The following is a 17519-nucleotide window of genomic DNA, read 5'->3' as shown; positions in this document are numbered from 1 at the left end:
GGGCATCTCCTCTGGAGTAGCTCCGTAACCCTGCAATAAAAGATGTTAGCGTGTGTTGCATATTAAGTTTGCTTAACACCTGGCTCTCCCAGGAGCCTGCATACACACCATCACGGCCTGGAAAGCAAAATCTGGAAGTGAAATCAAACTTCATACCTGTAAACAATTGTATCATAAGAGTAATAAGCATTCAACATCAGCAAGACAAGTGTCATGTGCAGGTTTTCTCAAATCAGTAACTACAACTATTACCCTAATTCACCTCAGACATGGATTATCCCATGTACTCTGTTAACATTAATGTAATCAGTGACTTCTCTTAAGCAAAGTCACTCCACTCATATATTATTATTATGGGTTCAAAAGTGGCCAGCAAATGAGCCCATAATAAACTATTCCATAAATACCGTAATCTCTTATTTGTTTTACCCATGTCACTTGTCCGCTTCAGCTGAATCTACTACAGCATTCTCAAAGAAACAAACATTAGCAATACACATTGACTGTGGTCAGACGGAGGTCAGACACAGGTCAACGGATTCTAGAGGTGCCATAAAACACCATAAAGTTAACACTCGCTGTGGAAACAGTAACACTGGTCTCATCACAGTATGTCTCAAACTATATTAATTTCTCCATCAACATATAGCCTGTAACTACAGTTTTCTTCACACATAAACCCAGAAATCTTGTAGTAGAGAAACATTAGCCAGTATTCCTATAAATCACATGATCAAACACATGAAGAACCGTAATGCTGTAAAAACGAAAATGCAAATGTTAGCGCTTGCGCAGGCGTATGCATACTTTGTCACAGTTATCTCTGTGAGCACACAAGCTAGTGAATGACACACACATAGTAAATTCACAGACACAGAAAATGGCATTTAAAATGTTAAATCATCATGCAACCTCGAGTGTTGCTGTCATCTTCCTGCTTCTGTAAAGGGAAGCACACACAGACTCATCTGCACCCCTGCCAGGCGGGGGTCAACTTCACACAGTCGTGTTACATCAGTAAAGTCTTGTCAGCTTTTGTCAGCTTTTACCAGTCAGTCAGTTTGTTTTCCTTTCACTCACTCATTCATGCATTCATTCTTTCTTTCTTTGCTGATAGTGGAACCTATCGTCGCATTTAGTTTCCACTCTCAGCAAAATGACGTCATTTCAAAAAGAAAAAGAAGAACTTTAGTTTGGATTACATCGCTGAATCCTTTTGGACTGGGACTGTCATTTAATAATTGTCCCAAATAAGTGGCTTTCTCCAGAGTCCATTTAAATGTGGAGAACTCACTTGGCACAATTTTCTCGACGACGTGTAGCGCTTTTAATTCCCGACGTGCAGATCTGCTTAAAGAACAGAGATTATCAAACAAAACTTTCAGTGCACTGTGAAAGTATCAAAATAAAAAGGCCTTGTTAAGTCATGACACAAACTCCTCATCTCAGGTAAATCATACCATTAGCATGGTTCATCATACCATCATACTGATCGGCAGGCTCAACTTCACAACAAAAGAAAAATCATCAGCTAGATTCACTCCAAATCAACCATCAGCTGCACAACACACAACATAATCCTAATGTCTTATTAGCTATGAGTTTAATTACCAGGTCTGTGCTCTTCACTCATTTAGGCCACAGATCTATTTTATTCAATTTTCCTTTTCCCTTCATCATAAAACATGTGACATGCTGTCATGCACTTCACAAAACAGTCTGTTCTGACGTATTCAGAGTTGTGTATCTAAATACAGGATTCACTCGCACATCAAAGCAGGAAACTCAGTGTTTTAGAGTCTCCACTCAACACACAACAACTCCAACACATCTCATTCACTCGTACTAGAATTCAGTCACCTTTCATTAATCTAAAACCAATCAACTAATTTGCATATCAGCTATTAACCCACTAAGTTGACAGGACGACAGAAAAGCATGTTCAAAATAGTATCACAAAAGACAATTTCCCTCATACAGTAAATTACTTATGCTGCCTCAATCAAGCAGGAAGCTTCTCCCAATTTACCATTTTAACACTAAATTTATTGTCTGATCACTGATTTATCAAACCAGGATTTTTTTTTTTTTTCCCACAAAAGTTAAATTGTTGTCCTGCAACTTGGAGAGTCAATTTTTTTTCTTTAGGATAAATTCAGCATTTGATAACAAGTGTCTGCTAAATTGACACTATTGTAACACTGATGAAAGATAACAAGCTAATTTTCATTACATGTGTTTGTGTTATTAGGCAGGTCTAATGCATGTCTGTGGAGCTGCATCTCCAGCAGAGCATGTTCTTAAAGCTGCCTTTCCTACACATTTCTCTGCTATTATTTAATCATTTCTTAACTAATGTGCTATGAGTCTTCATGAGTCATTTTGTGTTTGGAATTGTTAGTAGGGTTAATGCATGTTCTGCTTGTGTGTGTGTGATTTTGTATATGTTTCTATTTTCGCAATGTTTCAGACTCCGTCTCAATTTTCCAACTTAAGCAGTCAGTTTTCTTTTCCCCAGGTTTGCTAACCCAAATTTTGATTTCCCACATTAAATAATTCCTATGTGTTCTCACCTAGTCTTCTCACTCTGTTGTCCTCTCCCACTTCAACAGTCCAACAGCCGGCAGTTCTCCTTCAGCTTTGTCCTGTGTCCCACTGTCTCTTCTTGCCATTTTACTCCACAGGTGGCAAATGTCAAACTCCAACTGTTCAGTTCTCCTCAAACGTTTTCTTCACATGCACAGTGAAGTCACAGCCACTCTCACTATTGTCCTCTGATGCGGTTGACTTCGTGCTAGTGGCTGAAGTGCTGCTGCTGCTGCCTTCCTGGGCGACTTCTTAGCAGCTGCTGCCGGTTTCTTGGCTTTGGCCGCGGCGGGCGTCTTAGCTTTGGTCTCAGTAACCCTGTTCATCTTGAAGGATCCGGAGGCCCCAGTGCCCTTGGTCTGCACCAGAGTGCCCTTCGCCACCAGACTCTTGATGGCGGTCTTGACACGGGCCTTGTTCTTGTCCACATCGTAGCCTGCGGCAGCCAGAGCCTTCTTGAGGGCGGCCACGGACAGGCCGTTGCGCTCCTTGGAAGCGGCCACGGCTTTCACAATCAGCTCGCCCACGCTGAGGCCGACCTTCTTGGGCTTGGAAGTCATCGTCTTCTTCTTCTTGGCCTGAACCTCGGCGCAGGGCGCAGGGCGTGTTTATGATGGAGCCTTTCCCACCACAGCGCTGGCACGTTGAACGCATCATGAAGGGTCCATTTCTTTCATGTCGCTAGCCGCATATGGCTTGCCCGAGTCACTCAGTCCTTTTTGAGCATTTCAACATGCTGCCGCCGCAGAACCTGGCCTCAGATCCAGCAAGCTTAGCGCGCTGATCTCCAAAAAAGTCCCGAAAGCCAGAAAGACGTCAAATAAGTGTCTCGTGCTGAGAACTCAAACAAAAACTATTCTTCACGCCACCATCTTGCTCGCCCTTCCGTGGAATTCATCCAATCAGACAGGAAGATGGGTTTGCTTTCTTCTTCTGCTGCTGTTTATCCACATTGCTGCTGCTTGTTGGGACTTTTTTGCTCAGGACTTGATGCTGTCTCTTTATCATGTTATTGCTTTGGAGCTGCATTCCTTGTCTTCAGGGAGGAGTGAGCTCGCTTGTGAGGTTGAGAAACACATGGCACTGTAAATAAGTCAGCCAGAAACTTGGCCTGCATGTTTCCAATGATGTTAAACTATAACTTTCTTCCGACCGTTGCATGTGGAAAATTGATTCAGGTCTGCTTTTCACCTGAAAGTGACAAACTAAGACATTTCATTATTATCATCACTGCTTAATCAACACACATCTCTCTCTCTCTCTGTGTTTATGTGAACAGTCTTTTCTTAAAAGCAGAAAATGAAATTGTAGATGTTTTTTTGGTTGATCAACACAAAACCTTTTTCCTATGATTATTTTTTTTCTACAATATAAATTCTCCCTCTTATTCACTCTCTTTTTTTTTTTTTATTTACAATAGCTGGTGACCTGCAAAATCACCGCTGTCACTCACAATCAAAGGCAATTACTCTTGCACAGTGCACAAAAACACTGTGATGTCAGACACATTCACACTCACTTTGTCATCTGCAAAAATAAATCACATGGCTGATGATATGTGCCATGGTGATCCGTAAATATGATCACCAGTTTATTTAACTATTTTTCAACCCAACAAACAAATAATCAAAAACATGATGCTGATGATATGAACACTCTACACACAAGTCAAGATGCAGGAAAACTGCTCATGGAAACGTTGCACACTCCAGTTATCACAGTTATCATAGCGCTGTTTCCCTCTCTTAGAGTAGTTCTCAGACAGCTCTCGATCTGATAATGTGTAGCCTGCTCATCAGCTCAGAAGAAAAAAAAAAAAAAACTGCAACGCAACATCACACAGTAGTTGCTCTGCCCACAGCGGCAAAGTCTTACACTTTCATATTCAACTCAGCTTCTCCATCATGTACTTTTAGATGTTTCATACAGGGTTGAGCATATTAGTTGTTTTCACAGATGTGCTCTATATCTCAACAATGGCTCATAATAAGACGACAGTCTTCCACACAGGTCAAGTGCCTCTATGCACTTCATTAGTTTAAATATTTATCTATATCACTTCACCTCACATGTCATCGTACTGAATTTAAGCAACCACAAGCGTAATGTAGATGACTTTTAACAACTATCCACCTCAATTACGTCTATGGTCTGGCACACAGGCTGAAGAGTTAACGTTTTGTGTCAGCAAGGGGTGGGGGGACAGCCACCCACCAGAGCATAGCTGCTGATGTGGGCTGGCCTTCTCCACACGCTCTTCAAGGCTGGTGTGTTTTCTGAAAACTTCTAACATTTTAATCTCTTCCATTTTTAAGCCTGCGATTAACCGCACGGCTCAGGTCCGCGCGAAACCCGCGTGAACCCGCGCAGCTGTGGAGCCATCGCTCCCTCTCTTTTTTACATAAATACTTTGTGCTGCCAGGAGCAAAGTCCAGCACAAACGTCTGTCTCCCTCCGACTCACTCTTGGTTGCTTAGAAACCCATGATAACAACAACAGTCGGTGTCACAGACCACATGTTCTGCTCCGCACACACTCACACACAACAACAACGATGACAACAATGACAACGACAACAAAAACAACACAAAATAGGCCTATCGTCCAGCACAGTCTGGACCCCGCGGAACTTCTCAACGCCCCACAAAGTGGCGGAGAACTCACCTCTAGCCACACAAAGTAGCGAGGAACCTCTTGCTCCACAAAGTAGCAAGGAACCCGGGTATCGCTACACAAAGTAGCGAACTTCTCAACGCCTCACACAGTGGCGGAGACTGCACAACCACACGGTTATAGAGTCGGGCTCTTCTCAACGCCTCACACAGTGGCGGAGACTGCACAACGACACGGTTATAGAGTCGGCCTCTTCTCAACGCCTCACACAGTGGCGGAGACTGCACAACGACACGGTTATAGAGTCGGCCTCTTTAAACTTACTTGGCGTTGCTTAGAGTGTAATATCAGCCCGAATCCCGCCGACCGTCATTCATCGAGGAGAAAAGACAGACCGCGAATCCACAGGAACTTCCTGGCTGACGTCAGTCTTTCAGCGTGCCTCTCCTCCCCTCAGTGAATGCGATTCCAGGGCTCCGGCATCGAAGGACCAATTAATGTTAGGTTTGTAGCATAAACCTATTCGCTGGAACGTTAAGACAATATAATTACACTGCTAAGCAAGACACAAATAGGCAAAGTTCTTCATGTTACTCGTGCACGGGAGAGAACCGGACAACCGCTTGACTCCAGTTGGTCTCGTCCGTCCTCCCGTAACACTGTCCTTTTATTGAGGTTACATGAATATGCATAGGTTCATTAACATACGACGTCTACATACAAACAAAGAGTACCTTGCCTGTGTGTGTGTGTGTGTGTGTGTGTGTGTGTGTGTGTGTGTGTGTGTGTGTGTGTGTGTTGCTGATCAAAGGGTCAAACATCCTTGGTCAGGAAGAGGGTAGCCTCCCCCTCACCCTAGATGGTTCATCCTAGATAACACGGTGAGGAAGTCCTGCAGTTCATCTAAACAAAGAGCACTTAGACTAGAACAGACGTAGCTACGTTTTTCCTACCATAAAACAATAAGACACGGTATGACCTCTCATGCTCCCAAAGTGCTGTCTAATACACACAAAGTTTGCAGACTATCAAGGATCAAAACCTCTACCAATCTACAACTAATTACAAAACTCTAAGCATATATAAGTAAATATTTCTAAGCATAAATGACAATCAACAATACAAATCTAACACTCAGTTTGAACTTCAGCAGGTCATCTTAAATCCACTGATGTGCTCTCATGTTATTGGCTGATTAGATCTTTGTATTAATAAGCAGTCAAACAGGCATACCTAATAAAGAGGCTAGAGAGTGTGTATCTGTAAGCCATGATAAGGAAGCCCAGCAGTTGAACTAAAATTCTTCTTGTGCTACTGGTCAGCCATGTTGGAACATGTCTGAACTATTTTGAGCTGTTTTAACTACTAGTTGAATTAAATGAATTGTGTGCAGAGTACCAGTCAAGTTTGACAAACATTAAAATGTTCCACTGACTTTCATTAAAACAATGTTTTTTCCACACAAGTTGAACTTGTAGATTGCATCAGACCGAAGCCGTGGCTGGAAGCTCTGATAGGAAATCTTCTGTGTGTTCTTGCTTATTGCAATGACCTGAGCAGTGGTCAGATTATGCAGAAGTGCCTACAGACACTGCGTTTAGGGTTAAAACATCAAATCTCATATTCTGTTTGGAGGCTCATCTGTTGTCATTGATTGGCTGTAACAGATAAATGGCTTTGAAAATCTAAAATCCGTCTGATAGTTTTTGTGAGACTTAAAGATCAGTTGTTAAAAAATTGTGGCCTTTTTGATTCAAAGGGGAGGTCACATCAATCAATTTGACCAGATACAAGAATTACTTCCAGCTAATTAACACCTTTCCAGTTATTGCAGCACCCTCCAAGTAGTGACGTTTTTTGTTTTTTTGATCTAGCAATACAAAGTTTGCTTTTGCTAAACTGCAGAACGGCTTTGATTGTGACCTCATTTCATGTCTGCCACTTTTCACTGTGATTGTGATTGGCTGTGTGTGGCTCAAAAATCGATTTGATAACTTTAATGAGACATTTATGAGGCTTGCTCTGAAGATCTCTGTGCTGGTTTTTCTAAAGATTGGGAAGAAAAATTATGATTTTTTTTTTTCTTTTTTCATGAGATAAAATGTGATGAAAATGCTTTGAACTCTGCTTGATCCAAGGAGTCCAACAGTACCTCGTTTTTGAAAACTAGGCACATGGTTCAATAGTTTAACTCCAACCGAATGGTGATGCCGGGGTGCTTGATGTGCATACATGAAAAGAATTAAGAGACTGTCCACAGTTAATACTCTTTATTTTCAAAACTCTTTATTATATGACTCTGGGTGGCTGGATTTCAGAGAAATAAAAAGGAGGAAGAAGATAAAGATGAATAAGAAATGACAGAAACAGCGGCGGGTCCTGTGCAGGCTTTTGTTTGTTTAGCTGAGCTTTAATAACAAATGACTAATTCTCTAATTTAAAAATTAATCAAAACCAACTCGGCTTTTAAGTCTAATTCCCTTTCTGGTCATCACTTGTATGTTGTATAATTATTTATAATATGGATACAAATTTCAATTTGAACAACATCCTGCTCACTAAAGAGCCATTTATCAAATGCTTTCCCCATGCAGGCAATTAGCTCCTCGTTGCAGGGGGCATCTATCACATTTCTTGGACTTGTTTTCCATCTTACTTGAATAAAACATCAGGATTTACACCCCCCCCCCCTTGATCTGCATTGGGACAGTGTTGATAAAATCAAAAATACATCATGCTTTAATAGCTTTTCACAGTCTCCGAATGCTTCAGGAATAGTAGCACAGTGAGTGAGGAGTGTGAAATCCATTTTTCCAAAGAGTGTCTCCATACGCGTGATTCACAAACAAGTTTCATTTTAAATTAAACTGTCAGCTGTACATTATCTGTTTTAGACATTAACATCCTCCTTTCAGCTCAGCGTTTAGTCACTTGTGTGTTTTTAGCACTGATAGTTTTGCTAAGGGATTTCTGTGTTCACTGGTCCATGTGCGCTTTACATTACTGCTCACATTTCCCACACTTCACCTCTGGCTCAGAAAGTCCCAACCAGAGGGTACATGTACCCCCTGGGGTACCTCTGGAACTGCTAGAGGGTAGACTGTGGAGTAGCTCAGCTAATTTGAAAAAAAGTAAAAAAAAATGCAACACAGACAGTATATGTGGGCAATTTCACCAATAGGTCAGCATGCTGGAACTTTTAAAATGATGCTTCACCTTTGAAAGATATCTGTAGATATTTATACGGCACACATTACAGTGAGAGCGAGAAACAGGAGTCAGGAGCAGGAGTGATGCTAAGATAGCACGAGTGTAGATGTCATAGGGCATGCGGGAGATTTATGAGCTCAGTTAGCTTTAGAGCATCTCCTCTGGTATAATGGCTGATAACCATTAAGGAGAGAAAAAATAAGAAGAGGTTCAATAGTAGGATGCTTTCTCTTCTCAGAAATCTCAAAATGGATCATGTTTTAAGTGGTTAAGGTTTTGCTGTGCTAGCGAATCAAGCTAATAAGTCAGCCTCGGGCATACAGCGGAGCTTTATGTAATTCCTAACATTGATCACTACAACAGAGAAACACGGACCTGTGACATGTTTTTGAAAATTCTTTTGAATGTGATCATAACATTTTCTGGAAACACACGTGAGCTACTGAAATCCTCCTGAGATCACAACAGTGATATCAGACAGAAATGAGAAAATCTGACAATAATAAAGAATAATTAATAATAATAGAAAAGTGATGATTTTTTTTATACATTTCCACTATAAAATAATGTCAAAATCTACGTACTAACAGTTCACTGTAAATTAATAAAAGTTCATCAAAATGCAAGAAATTAAGTAGAGCCCGACCAATATATCAGTCTAATATTAGACATTTGCTGATATGTCCGTATCGTACAGTGGCCCTGAGAGTCCAAACGGACTGCAACTTAAGAAAACACCAGCATTAAGAAAAACGCTGCAAAAGCACACAAAACACAACGGAAATAGGAAAAAAGAGATTTCCAAAAGCACAAGGGAAGTGTTTCTGGGGAGACAATAACCTGACGGACCAGTTGCAGGAACCAAAACATGCTAGGTAAGTATTTTTTAATCTGATGATTCATATAATACTGATGACGGATTTTTAGGCTAATAGTTAGGCTAACACACTTACCTCTCATCTTTTCTTTCCTCACAAAACCGATAGATCCTCCACTTCTGTGTCTCCCAGCGCAACTCTTAGCACATTTTGGTTCCTGCAACTGGTCCGTCGGGTTATTTTCTCCCCAGAAACACTTCCCTTGCGCTTTTGGAAATCTTTTTTCCTATTTCTGTTTTCATTTTTTCTATTTCTGTTTTCTTTTTTTCTATTTCTGTTTTACTTTTCCTGTTTCCATTTTTGTTTTTTGTTTTCCTATGTGGTGTTTTCTTAAGTTGCAGTGCATTTGGCCTCTCAGGGCCACCATAGTATCGGCATTTATATTGACCAATAAGCAAAAAAACTAAAAAGTTAAAGTAAGACAGGAGAAATACTCTTCAACCATGTATTAGTGACAATAAAACAAAATTAATTTTAAAATGAATTGTTGTATTATTCTAGTAAATAATTACACATAACAAATGTTAGGGGAAATCTGCTTATATTTCACGTGTCTACAAGAAAGCATATCAGAAAATTGTTATTGGTCTGAAAAAATCCAATGTCAGTTGAGCTCTAAAGTGGAGTGTCTAATCACCATTTAATATGTCGAATGAAACCTACACTCACATAAAACTACGCAACGTTAGCTCAAGAGAGAGGGAGAAAATGACACCAGCTGGCAGGACGGGTTAAACGATGCCCCTCTCTAACAGTTCATGCAAGCACAGGGTCAACATGGGCATGCTTATGCTGTGAAGGATTTGCTTGCTCACGTCTGTTGTAATTGTAACTTGAACATGTTTGACAAAAATACGTTTTTTTCTGTGCTGGAAAGAAACCAGATCAGTTAAAGGACGATCTCAGGTGTGACTGCAGTGTAAAGAGGAAAAGCTTCGTTCCTGACAAATCTGTTAAAAAAAGCCTCAGTACATGTTTTTCCTAAATAAAATGCAAGCATAACAATACATTTCCCCCCCCCCGAAGCCATTAGGTTGCTTCTGTCATACTCATTTCAAACACAGAGCCTGATAAACATCAGCGTTACCGTGTGAGCAATTGCTTCGCTGTAAAGCTCTTCCTTCATAAAATCCAAGCCTCTGACCAGATATATACAGATAAGAACCAATGTGAGCTGACGGGCTGTTTTCATTCTCAGAAAAAAAAAAACAGGCACCTAATAAGCTCTCAATCGTTGAATTTTGTGCACGTTAGCACGTTATGGTTGTGATATGGTCTGGGAACATGTGGGTAATAGTCACAAACTAAGGCTACGTTCACACTGCAGGTCTTAATGCTCAATTCAGATTTTTTGATCAAATCCGATTTTTTGTCTGCTCGTTCACACTACAAATAAAATGCGAAAGCAAACGCGCTCTAGTGTGAACGCTCAAAGCGGCCGCATGCGCAAAAGAAGACGTCACACACAACGCGCTCTGTTTAGACCCAGAGCAAACAATATTGTTTGACAGATGGCCGTTAATATAAAGACTTCGGACTTTACGTTTCCCAATTTTTGCTTTAAGTTATTTTGTTATTTACATAATAATGTAGATAACCTAATAATGATCCTTATTGCTGTTTAAGAGAGGAGCGGTGCTTCAAAGGATGGTTGCAGATTTCTGTCAGAATCTGCAGATTATACAGTACAAATAAAATGTTCACGTTTCTCCAACGTTGTCTTCCCAACAGTTTCACTGACATCTACACTGGATGGCCAGGAAGCGTTCGCGATGTCTTCTCTGGCGCTGATAATTGGCTTCAGTCTTGTGTCGGTGACGTAAAAGGCGGATTTAATGCGACCTGACCGTTCACACAGCAGTCGCTTTCTAAAACATCGGATATGTATCGGATTCAGTACCACATACGAAAGTGACCCAGATCGGATTTGAAAATATCGGATTTGCGCCGTTCACACTGTCATAGCATGATCGGATATGGGTCGCATAGGGTCAAAAAAGTCGGATTTGATGCGCTTTCACCTGCAGTGTGAACGTAGCCTTAAAGACACCTAATCCTACAACCTTGTAGCCATGAATTTATTAAGAGAGACCTCACAGTTATAAAAGATACGTCAATTGGTTTATAATGTGCAAATGAAAAATGAGTTATCTTATTTGAAGTCTGTTGTCTGTGTATAAACCAAGGTCGGGGCCAGTGAAAGAAACACTAACGTGCATGTGTAGTGAGCTGCACTCATGGTTCAGGAGCCACAATTAATATTGTAACACCTGAACTCCACAAGTTGAAATAGTTTGCTAAGAGAAAAGGATTTTAAATGCGCTCTAATAGTAACCACAGCTACGGTTAATCACAGCCACTTTAAATCACAGCAACTTCAGATCTTTGGCTGTGGTTGTGAGTCAGCCAGCAAAGACTGACGCAAGCAAAACTTTTGAATCAAACCCAAGTCCGACAATATCTTTCAGCCCGAAAGACTCGATGACGGTAAAAATAATAATAAAAATTGATTAAATAAGATTAAAATAGAGAGGAAATAGTTTTCTTGTTAATCTGGAAACATTTGTTATGATAACTCAGATGATAGCGATGATGATCTCGCAGCCTGAGATCATCTAATCAAAGGCTGTTGGGAGTCCCACAAACTCGTTTTAAGACCAGAGGTGATAGATCTTATAGAGCGGTGGCCCCCAGGTTGTGGGATGCTCTCCCTCCATCATTACGTTGCCTTGATTGTATTTATTCTTTTAAAAATCAGCTTAAGACTCATTTATTTAGATTGGCTAAATAAATGACACAGCACAGCACAAATAAACACACAGCACAGACTTGTGCTGTGTGTTTGATTATTAATTTATTTTATGCATTTCTGTTTTATATTACTGTGAAGCACTTTGTGGTATTTATCCTGTGAAAAGTGCTATATAAATAAATTGATTTGATTTGATGATGTGTTCACTGAGCACGCATGATTTCCTCTGTGTTGAACAAAAGGAGATTCATTTGAAACCAGATATTTTCATGTAAAGACATAAATTTAATTGACAACAAAGCATGTTTAGCACTGTTGGCTCGCAGTGAGAGGTTCCTAGGGTTAAAAGAAAGTTAATGTTATTTGTCTCTGACATTCTTAATCTAAAAAAGTTTACTTCCTTAAATTAAAAACAAAAAACTGCTAATTTCAGCTCCTTTCCAGATGCCCTTCCTGACATAATTCCAAAGGAATTTGTGTTTCCTCCTGGCATCAAACCAGGAATCTTTTACTTAGGTTGGATAAAAGTGTAAACCACTATTGTGACAGTATGGAGTGACGAAGAGGACCCAAAATGCAGACACTAAGGAACGTGGAAGAAAACTTAACAGAAAGCGAGCCATTTATTAAGGCTGGGAAAAGATTACAAAACAAAAGTCAGAGGTGAAGCTAAACAATAACCTAAACTGGGGAAACTGAAGATAAACATAAAAATACCAAACCATGAAACTTGGTGTGGATACAAAGATACATGGAACATGGACAAGGGGAAGCAAAACTAGACACACTGCACATAGGACAAGGACTTTCACAATAAAACAGGAAACAGAGTGGAATGCAGACATGACAACACGAATGTGATAACATAGGACACACAGCATGAAACACATAAAGGGTGAGGGAAGCTTAAATACAGGGGTAGAAAACACAAGGGGAAATCTAATAAACAAATGAAGCTAACTTAAGGAACTTAAACATAAACATCAACATCCAAAAAAACTAAAACTTGAAACGCTGGGTCAACAGACGCAGGAACGTGACAGCTACACTATTTAGCCAATTTCTTCATAAAGTTTATACAAAAATAGAAATGAATTATTAAAAATGAAAATTTGCATATCAATTTAAAAAGCCCATGCAAGTGTAACATATAAAAATCAATGTGACTCCCTAATAATGAATAAAAAGTTGAACAAACAAAAACAAAGGTAAGCTGAGCATGTCAAGGACATAAAATCTATCATCAAATTTATGAGAAGGCCCTGCATTATAAATGGGTTTCTAATAGTGATTTAAAAGAAGCCACTGACCAAGTAGGCCAGAGTGAGTCTGGCAGGTCGTTCAACAATCGAGGAGCCCAAACAGAAAACGCTCAATCGCCATTTATCTTTAAACGTGAGGCTGGAACAGTTAGCGGGATCTCAGGCTGCACACAGGTCGGCACAAGAACAGCAGCTCTAGTGTGCACTCTGGAGCCAGGCCGTGAAGGGATTTTAAAAGGAGTCAGTAAAATCTTAAAATCAATTCTGAAACAAACGAGCAGCCATCGTAGACTCGTTAAAACTGACCTTGACGCCGCATCCTGAACAGTTTGAAGTCTATTCATTGATTTATGATTGATACCTCTTTAAAAAGGGCATTACAATAATGCAAAGATGACATAAAAGCATGAATTTATAGACAATCCAGATTTTTTTTTTCTGTGTACAGTGTGTATTTCAGCAAAAGTTAGTTTCTATGCTGGTGACAGGAGGAGGATGGGGGCTGAGTGCTGACTCAGTCTGTCCCCTGAGCCTTGACTTCTCTGGAGCACGAGCATTACTCACTAAATTTTCTCCAGTATGTTGTTACAGCTGTGCGTGGCATCGTGCCATCCTATAACACTGATAGTATCGTCTTTGCTCCTGAAACCGTTTGCTTATTAAAAACTCCTCGCGATCATAATGAAAGCAAAAGCCCGATCTCACATTAGTCCCAGCGCTGTGTGCAATTCCATTGATTTGTTTGCGGTGCATCTCTACACCATGTTTGCACATGCTGAGCCCAAAATGCAGGTGTGCCAGTGCAACCAAGTGTGGGCTGCGAGGTTTGTGTGACTCGTACTACTGGCCGCCAGCACCCCTCTCTTCCTCTGAGAGAAAGGCACAGGCTGCCCGGTGCAGATAAAAGTGTGCAGATATTTCTGAGCTGTCCCGCTGAGGCAGACTTTATCTGCAGACTCTCCTGTTGGTTGTGTTAGTCGAGCCCTGGGTAATATTAATACCCCACTAATGAGCCCCTTCCTTGAAGAATCCGGAAAACAATCGGCGGGGATGGGGTGGGGCTGTGTTGGCGTGCGTGCTGAATCAGTCCTCTCCCTTGTGCCACAACTTCCCTACGGCTTCCCGAGAATGCTCAAACAAAAAGGAGAAACGCAGCTCCGATCACATTAATCATGGCCCGTGGAAGCACCGGCAATTGCTCCAGGCGCACGAGAACAAAAGTATCGCACGAGAGGAAGATGTGGAAGGAGAGAGTGGGGTGGGAGAAGCAATGAGCTCAAATAGGTGTGTGTGTGTGTGTGTGTGTGTGTGTGTGTGTGTGTGTGTGTGTGTGTGTGTGTGTGTGTGTGTGTGTGTGTGTTATATCCCCTTAAGCACACGGTAGGGAAGATGGCTAGTCAGGGAAGCTGTGTGTTGGTAAATGCCTAGTGCAGGAGAACTCAGCCATCTGTGACTGTCAGGAGTGTGTGTGTGTGTGTGTGTGTGTGTGTGTGTGTGTGTGTGTGTGTGTGTGTGTGTGTGTGTGTGTGTGTGAGTCTCTAACACCATCCTTGGATGACAAGGCTGTATTGATTAACCCTGATGGTTCCGTGTTGCAGCCGATCAGCATTTCAGTGTGTCAGCACGCGTGCGATAAATGAGCGCATGCGCTGTTGTAAGATATGCAAGTGCTTGCAAAGAGTATATTATGTAGGCGTGTGTGTTTATCATGTTAATGGGATTAGGTGCATTATGCAAAAATGAATCATTGCATGAAATGATTCATTTTTGTTTATGCTGAAAAGATCTGTGTGCATGCATGCATTTCTCTGTGTGTGTGTGTGTGTGTGTGTGTGTGTGTGTGTGTGTGTGTGTGTGTGTGTGTGTGTGTGTGTGTGTGTGTGTTATGTGGCCTCGGTTAGCTCCAGATGAAGATGTCCGTCGCTGCTCTATCGGATCCCATCAGTATTCAGCGGCAGTGATGCCAGCCTTTTCACTTAAAGGGGAGCTGGGCACAATTAGCTGTTAACATTACATGGCAGAATTAAGCCCGGCCAGTATTCCCCAGGGAAATTAAACCACCGGCAAATCATTAAACCACAAGCTAAACATTAACAGCCATTTGCATTTTTATTGCACCTGAAAAGAATGTGCCAGGTCCGTTATCTCTGAGAGACAGAGAAGGACTCCTTATTTATTATTGTTATGTTGTCTCTCGTGTGAAACACAATGGCATTTATACAGGAAAGAAGCAGCAAAATGAGAGGCTGGAGGGTTTTTTGTTTTTTTTTGGAGTGTTATGATTACAAATTCGAACATGGCTGGCAGAGGATACAATGACTTGTTTGTTATGCAAATCCCGGTGCTTTCATCCCTCCCAAAAATAAACAATTCCAAACAGATGACAATTTGCAGAGGCGCTCAGCTGAGTAAGGCCGGCAGTTTGGTACTGACAGGCTCGTACCGTCTGCAGTGTCACCGCTGCTTGAATGAAGAGGCTTTTAGGAGCAGGAAGTGGATACAGTGCCACATAAGTGGTGATGAAGAGGTTCTGGGGAGAAGTGAGATCTTCCTTTCTAATCTCCTCTCTCTCTTGGGCAGGTGAGCGGGATGTGCGGACAAACTCCTCAGCGGGCCTCTCGCTCTGTCGGATCCCCTCCGTCCCAGCCTCCGGCCGCCGCAGCCCGTGGGGCTCAGCCGTCATCCTCGGACCCCGACGAGACGTTGGCAGACCTCCGCAGGTGAGGAAATCGGGCGCCAGGACAAGACCTCTTCCTATGATGAAGCGATTCTCTGTCTCTCCAGGGTGCCATGGGGGCAATATTTTTCCCTGACAGACAAATATTGCCCCTGACGCTGTCGACAGGTCCGCTCCTGCTTGCGCGCGATGCTTTGGCTCGGTCTCTCTCCGCTTGAGTATTTTTTTTTAGCACTTCTGATGCAGTAACAGGCTTAAATGAACAGTGTAATGACGCCCAGCGGGGGCTGCTGGCCTCAGCAGCACAATGGCCAGATTAATGTCAATTAGGAATAGAGACACTGCTCATTTTGGCCTCTTTTATTCTCTCCTTCTCCAGGGGGATCTAATCGAGTTGCTTTCGCTGCTATCAAGCTGAATTCCCTCTCTTGCACTTTCCCTGCCTCCTTTCGCTGCTGTTTTCTTCTCCGCTCACTAACAATGGTGTTAACTGACGTTTGTATTCTTTGCCTTTGTGTTTCAGGGACTTCATAACCAGCCTGAGAGGCTTCAGCTCCTTTTATAGTGGTCTCGGGGAGGCCTTATGCAGCCGCGAGCCTGCTCCAGTGAACCACTCCCTCTGCTGGAACGGGCAGGAGATGACAGACAGGTAAGGCGGGGGTCTGGTTTTTGTTTGCAGACTGCGAATCAGCACTTCACGGTTTATTGGCTCTCTCTAAATGATCGCTTATGCAAACACTTTGCTCCCATTCTTGAATTCCCAGCCCTCTAGCTTCACATCTAGGAGTGTAGGTGAACTGAAGGGCAAGTTTTCCCAGAGCTGATGAGCTTCCCACAAGGCCCCCCCACTCCCACCGTCTCACCCACTGAGTGCGAGTGTAAATCTTGACTTTGGCTCTATGGGATGTTATTAATGTCAGGAACACTGTCACCTTCTTCTCGCTTAGTTAATTGCCGTTTCGATCGCTCTCTCCTCCTTCATCCAGCGTCTCCTGTGCACCCCGCAGAACAGCATTCGGTTTCCACAATATTTCATTTCACCCCTGTCCTTTGGCTTCACACATCACAACTCTCAGCGCTCTTTCCGCCTGCACCGTCAGCTGGCCCCGATTTCAATTTGGCTCACATAGTTACAGATATCATAGGATTTTTAGGCTTTTAAATCATGTGTGGAATTAAATCAGTGTAGATGCACAAATTCTAGTATAAAAGCACTGGGGGATGTTTTAAGTTCCCAAGGATGAAGGAGAATAAGTTCAGTACTTCTTGCACAAAGATATAAAAAAAAAGAACCCGAGTCTGAGGAGGAGATATCAGGCTGGCAAGGGGGCAGAGCTGTCCTGAGGGGATGATTACAAGCTGGACCAAGCAGTGCGACAGGAAGGTGCAGGGGAGGCAGGAACAGGAGACAAAATGATGGAGAGATTACAGTGTCTCGCGGCAAGCAATTCTCCATGTCACCTGCGAGGGCATATGTCTGCAGATTCACTCTGGTGCATTTTCACTTCGAGATTTGTTCTGGATCATCTTCCATTATCTCC

General features: G+C 42.0%; 1 protein-coding gene and 1 pseudogene across 1 annotated transcript in view; one reads left to right on the top strand and one right to left on the bottom strand.

The window, feature by feature from the left end:
* The window catches only part of gpc3 (glypican 3), a 140106-nt gene that overhangs the window by 84605 nt on the left and 37982 nt on the right, over positions 1 to 17519 (top strand). The window contains exons 4-5 of the mRNA XM_004563205.5: positions 15882 to 16021; positions 16502 to 16627. Of these exons, the coding sequence (XP_004563262.3) occupies positions 15882 to 16021; positions 16502 to 16627 (266 nt within the window). The remainder of the gene's footprint in view (positions 1 to 15881; positions 16022 to 16501; positions 16628 to 17519) is intronic.
* Positions 328 to 6312, bottom strand: LOC143421504 (histone H1 pseudogene; annotated as a pseudogene).

The sequence above is a fragment of the Maylandia zebra genome, linkage group LG2 (genome assembly GCF_041146795.1).
Source record: "Maylandia zebra isolate NMK-2024a linkage group LG2, Mzebra_GT3a, whole genome shotgun sequence".
In the NCBI taxonomy this organism is placed as follows: Eukaryota; Metazoa; Chordata; class Actinopteri; order Cichliformes; family Cichlidae; genus Maylandia; species Maylandia zebra.
Note: the sequence above shows the minus strand (reverse complement) of the source record. Positions and strands in the feature narration are given on the sequence as shown.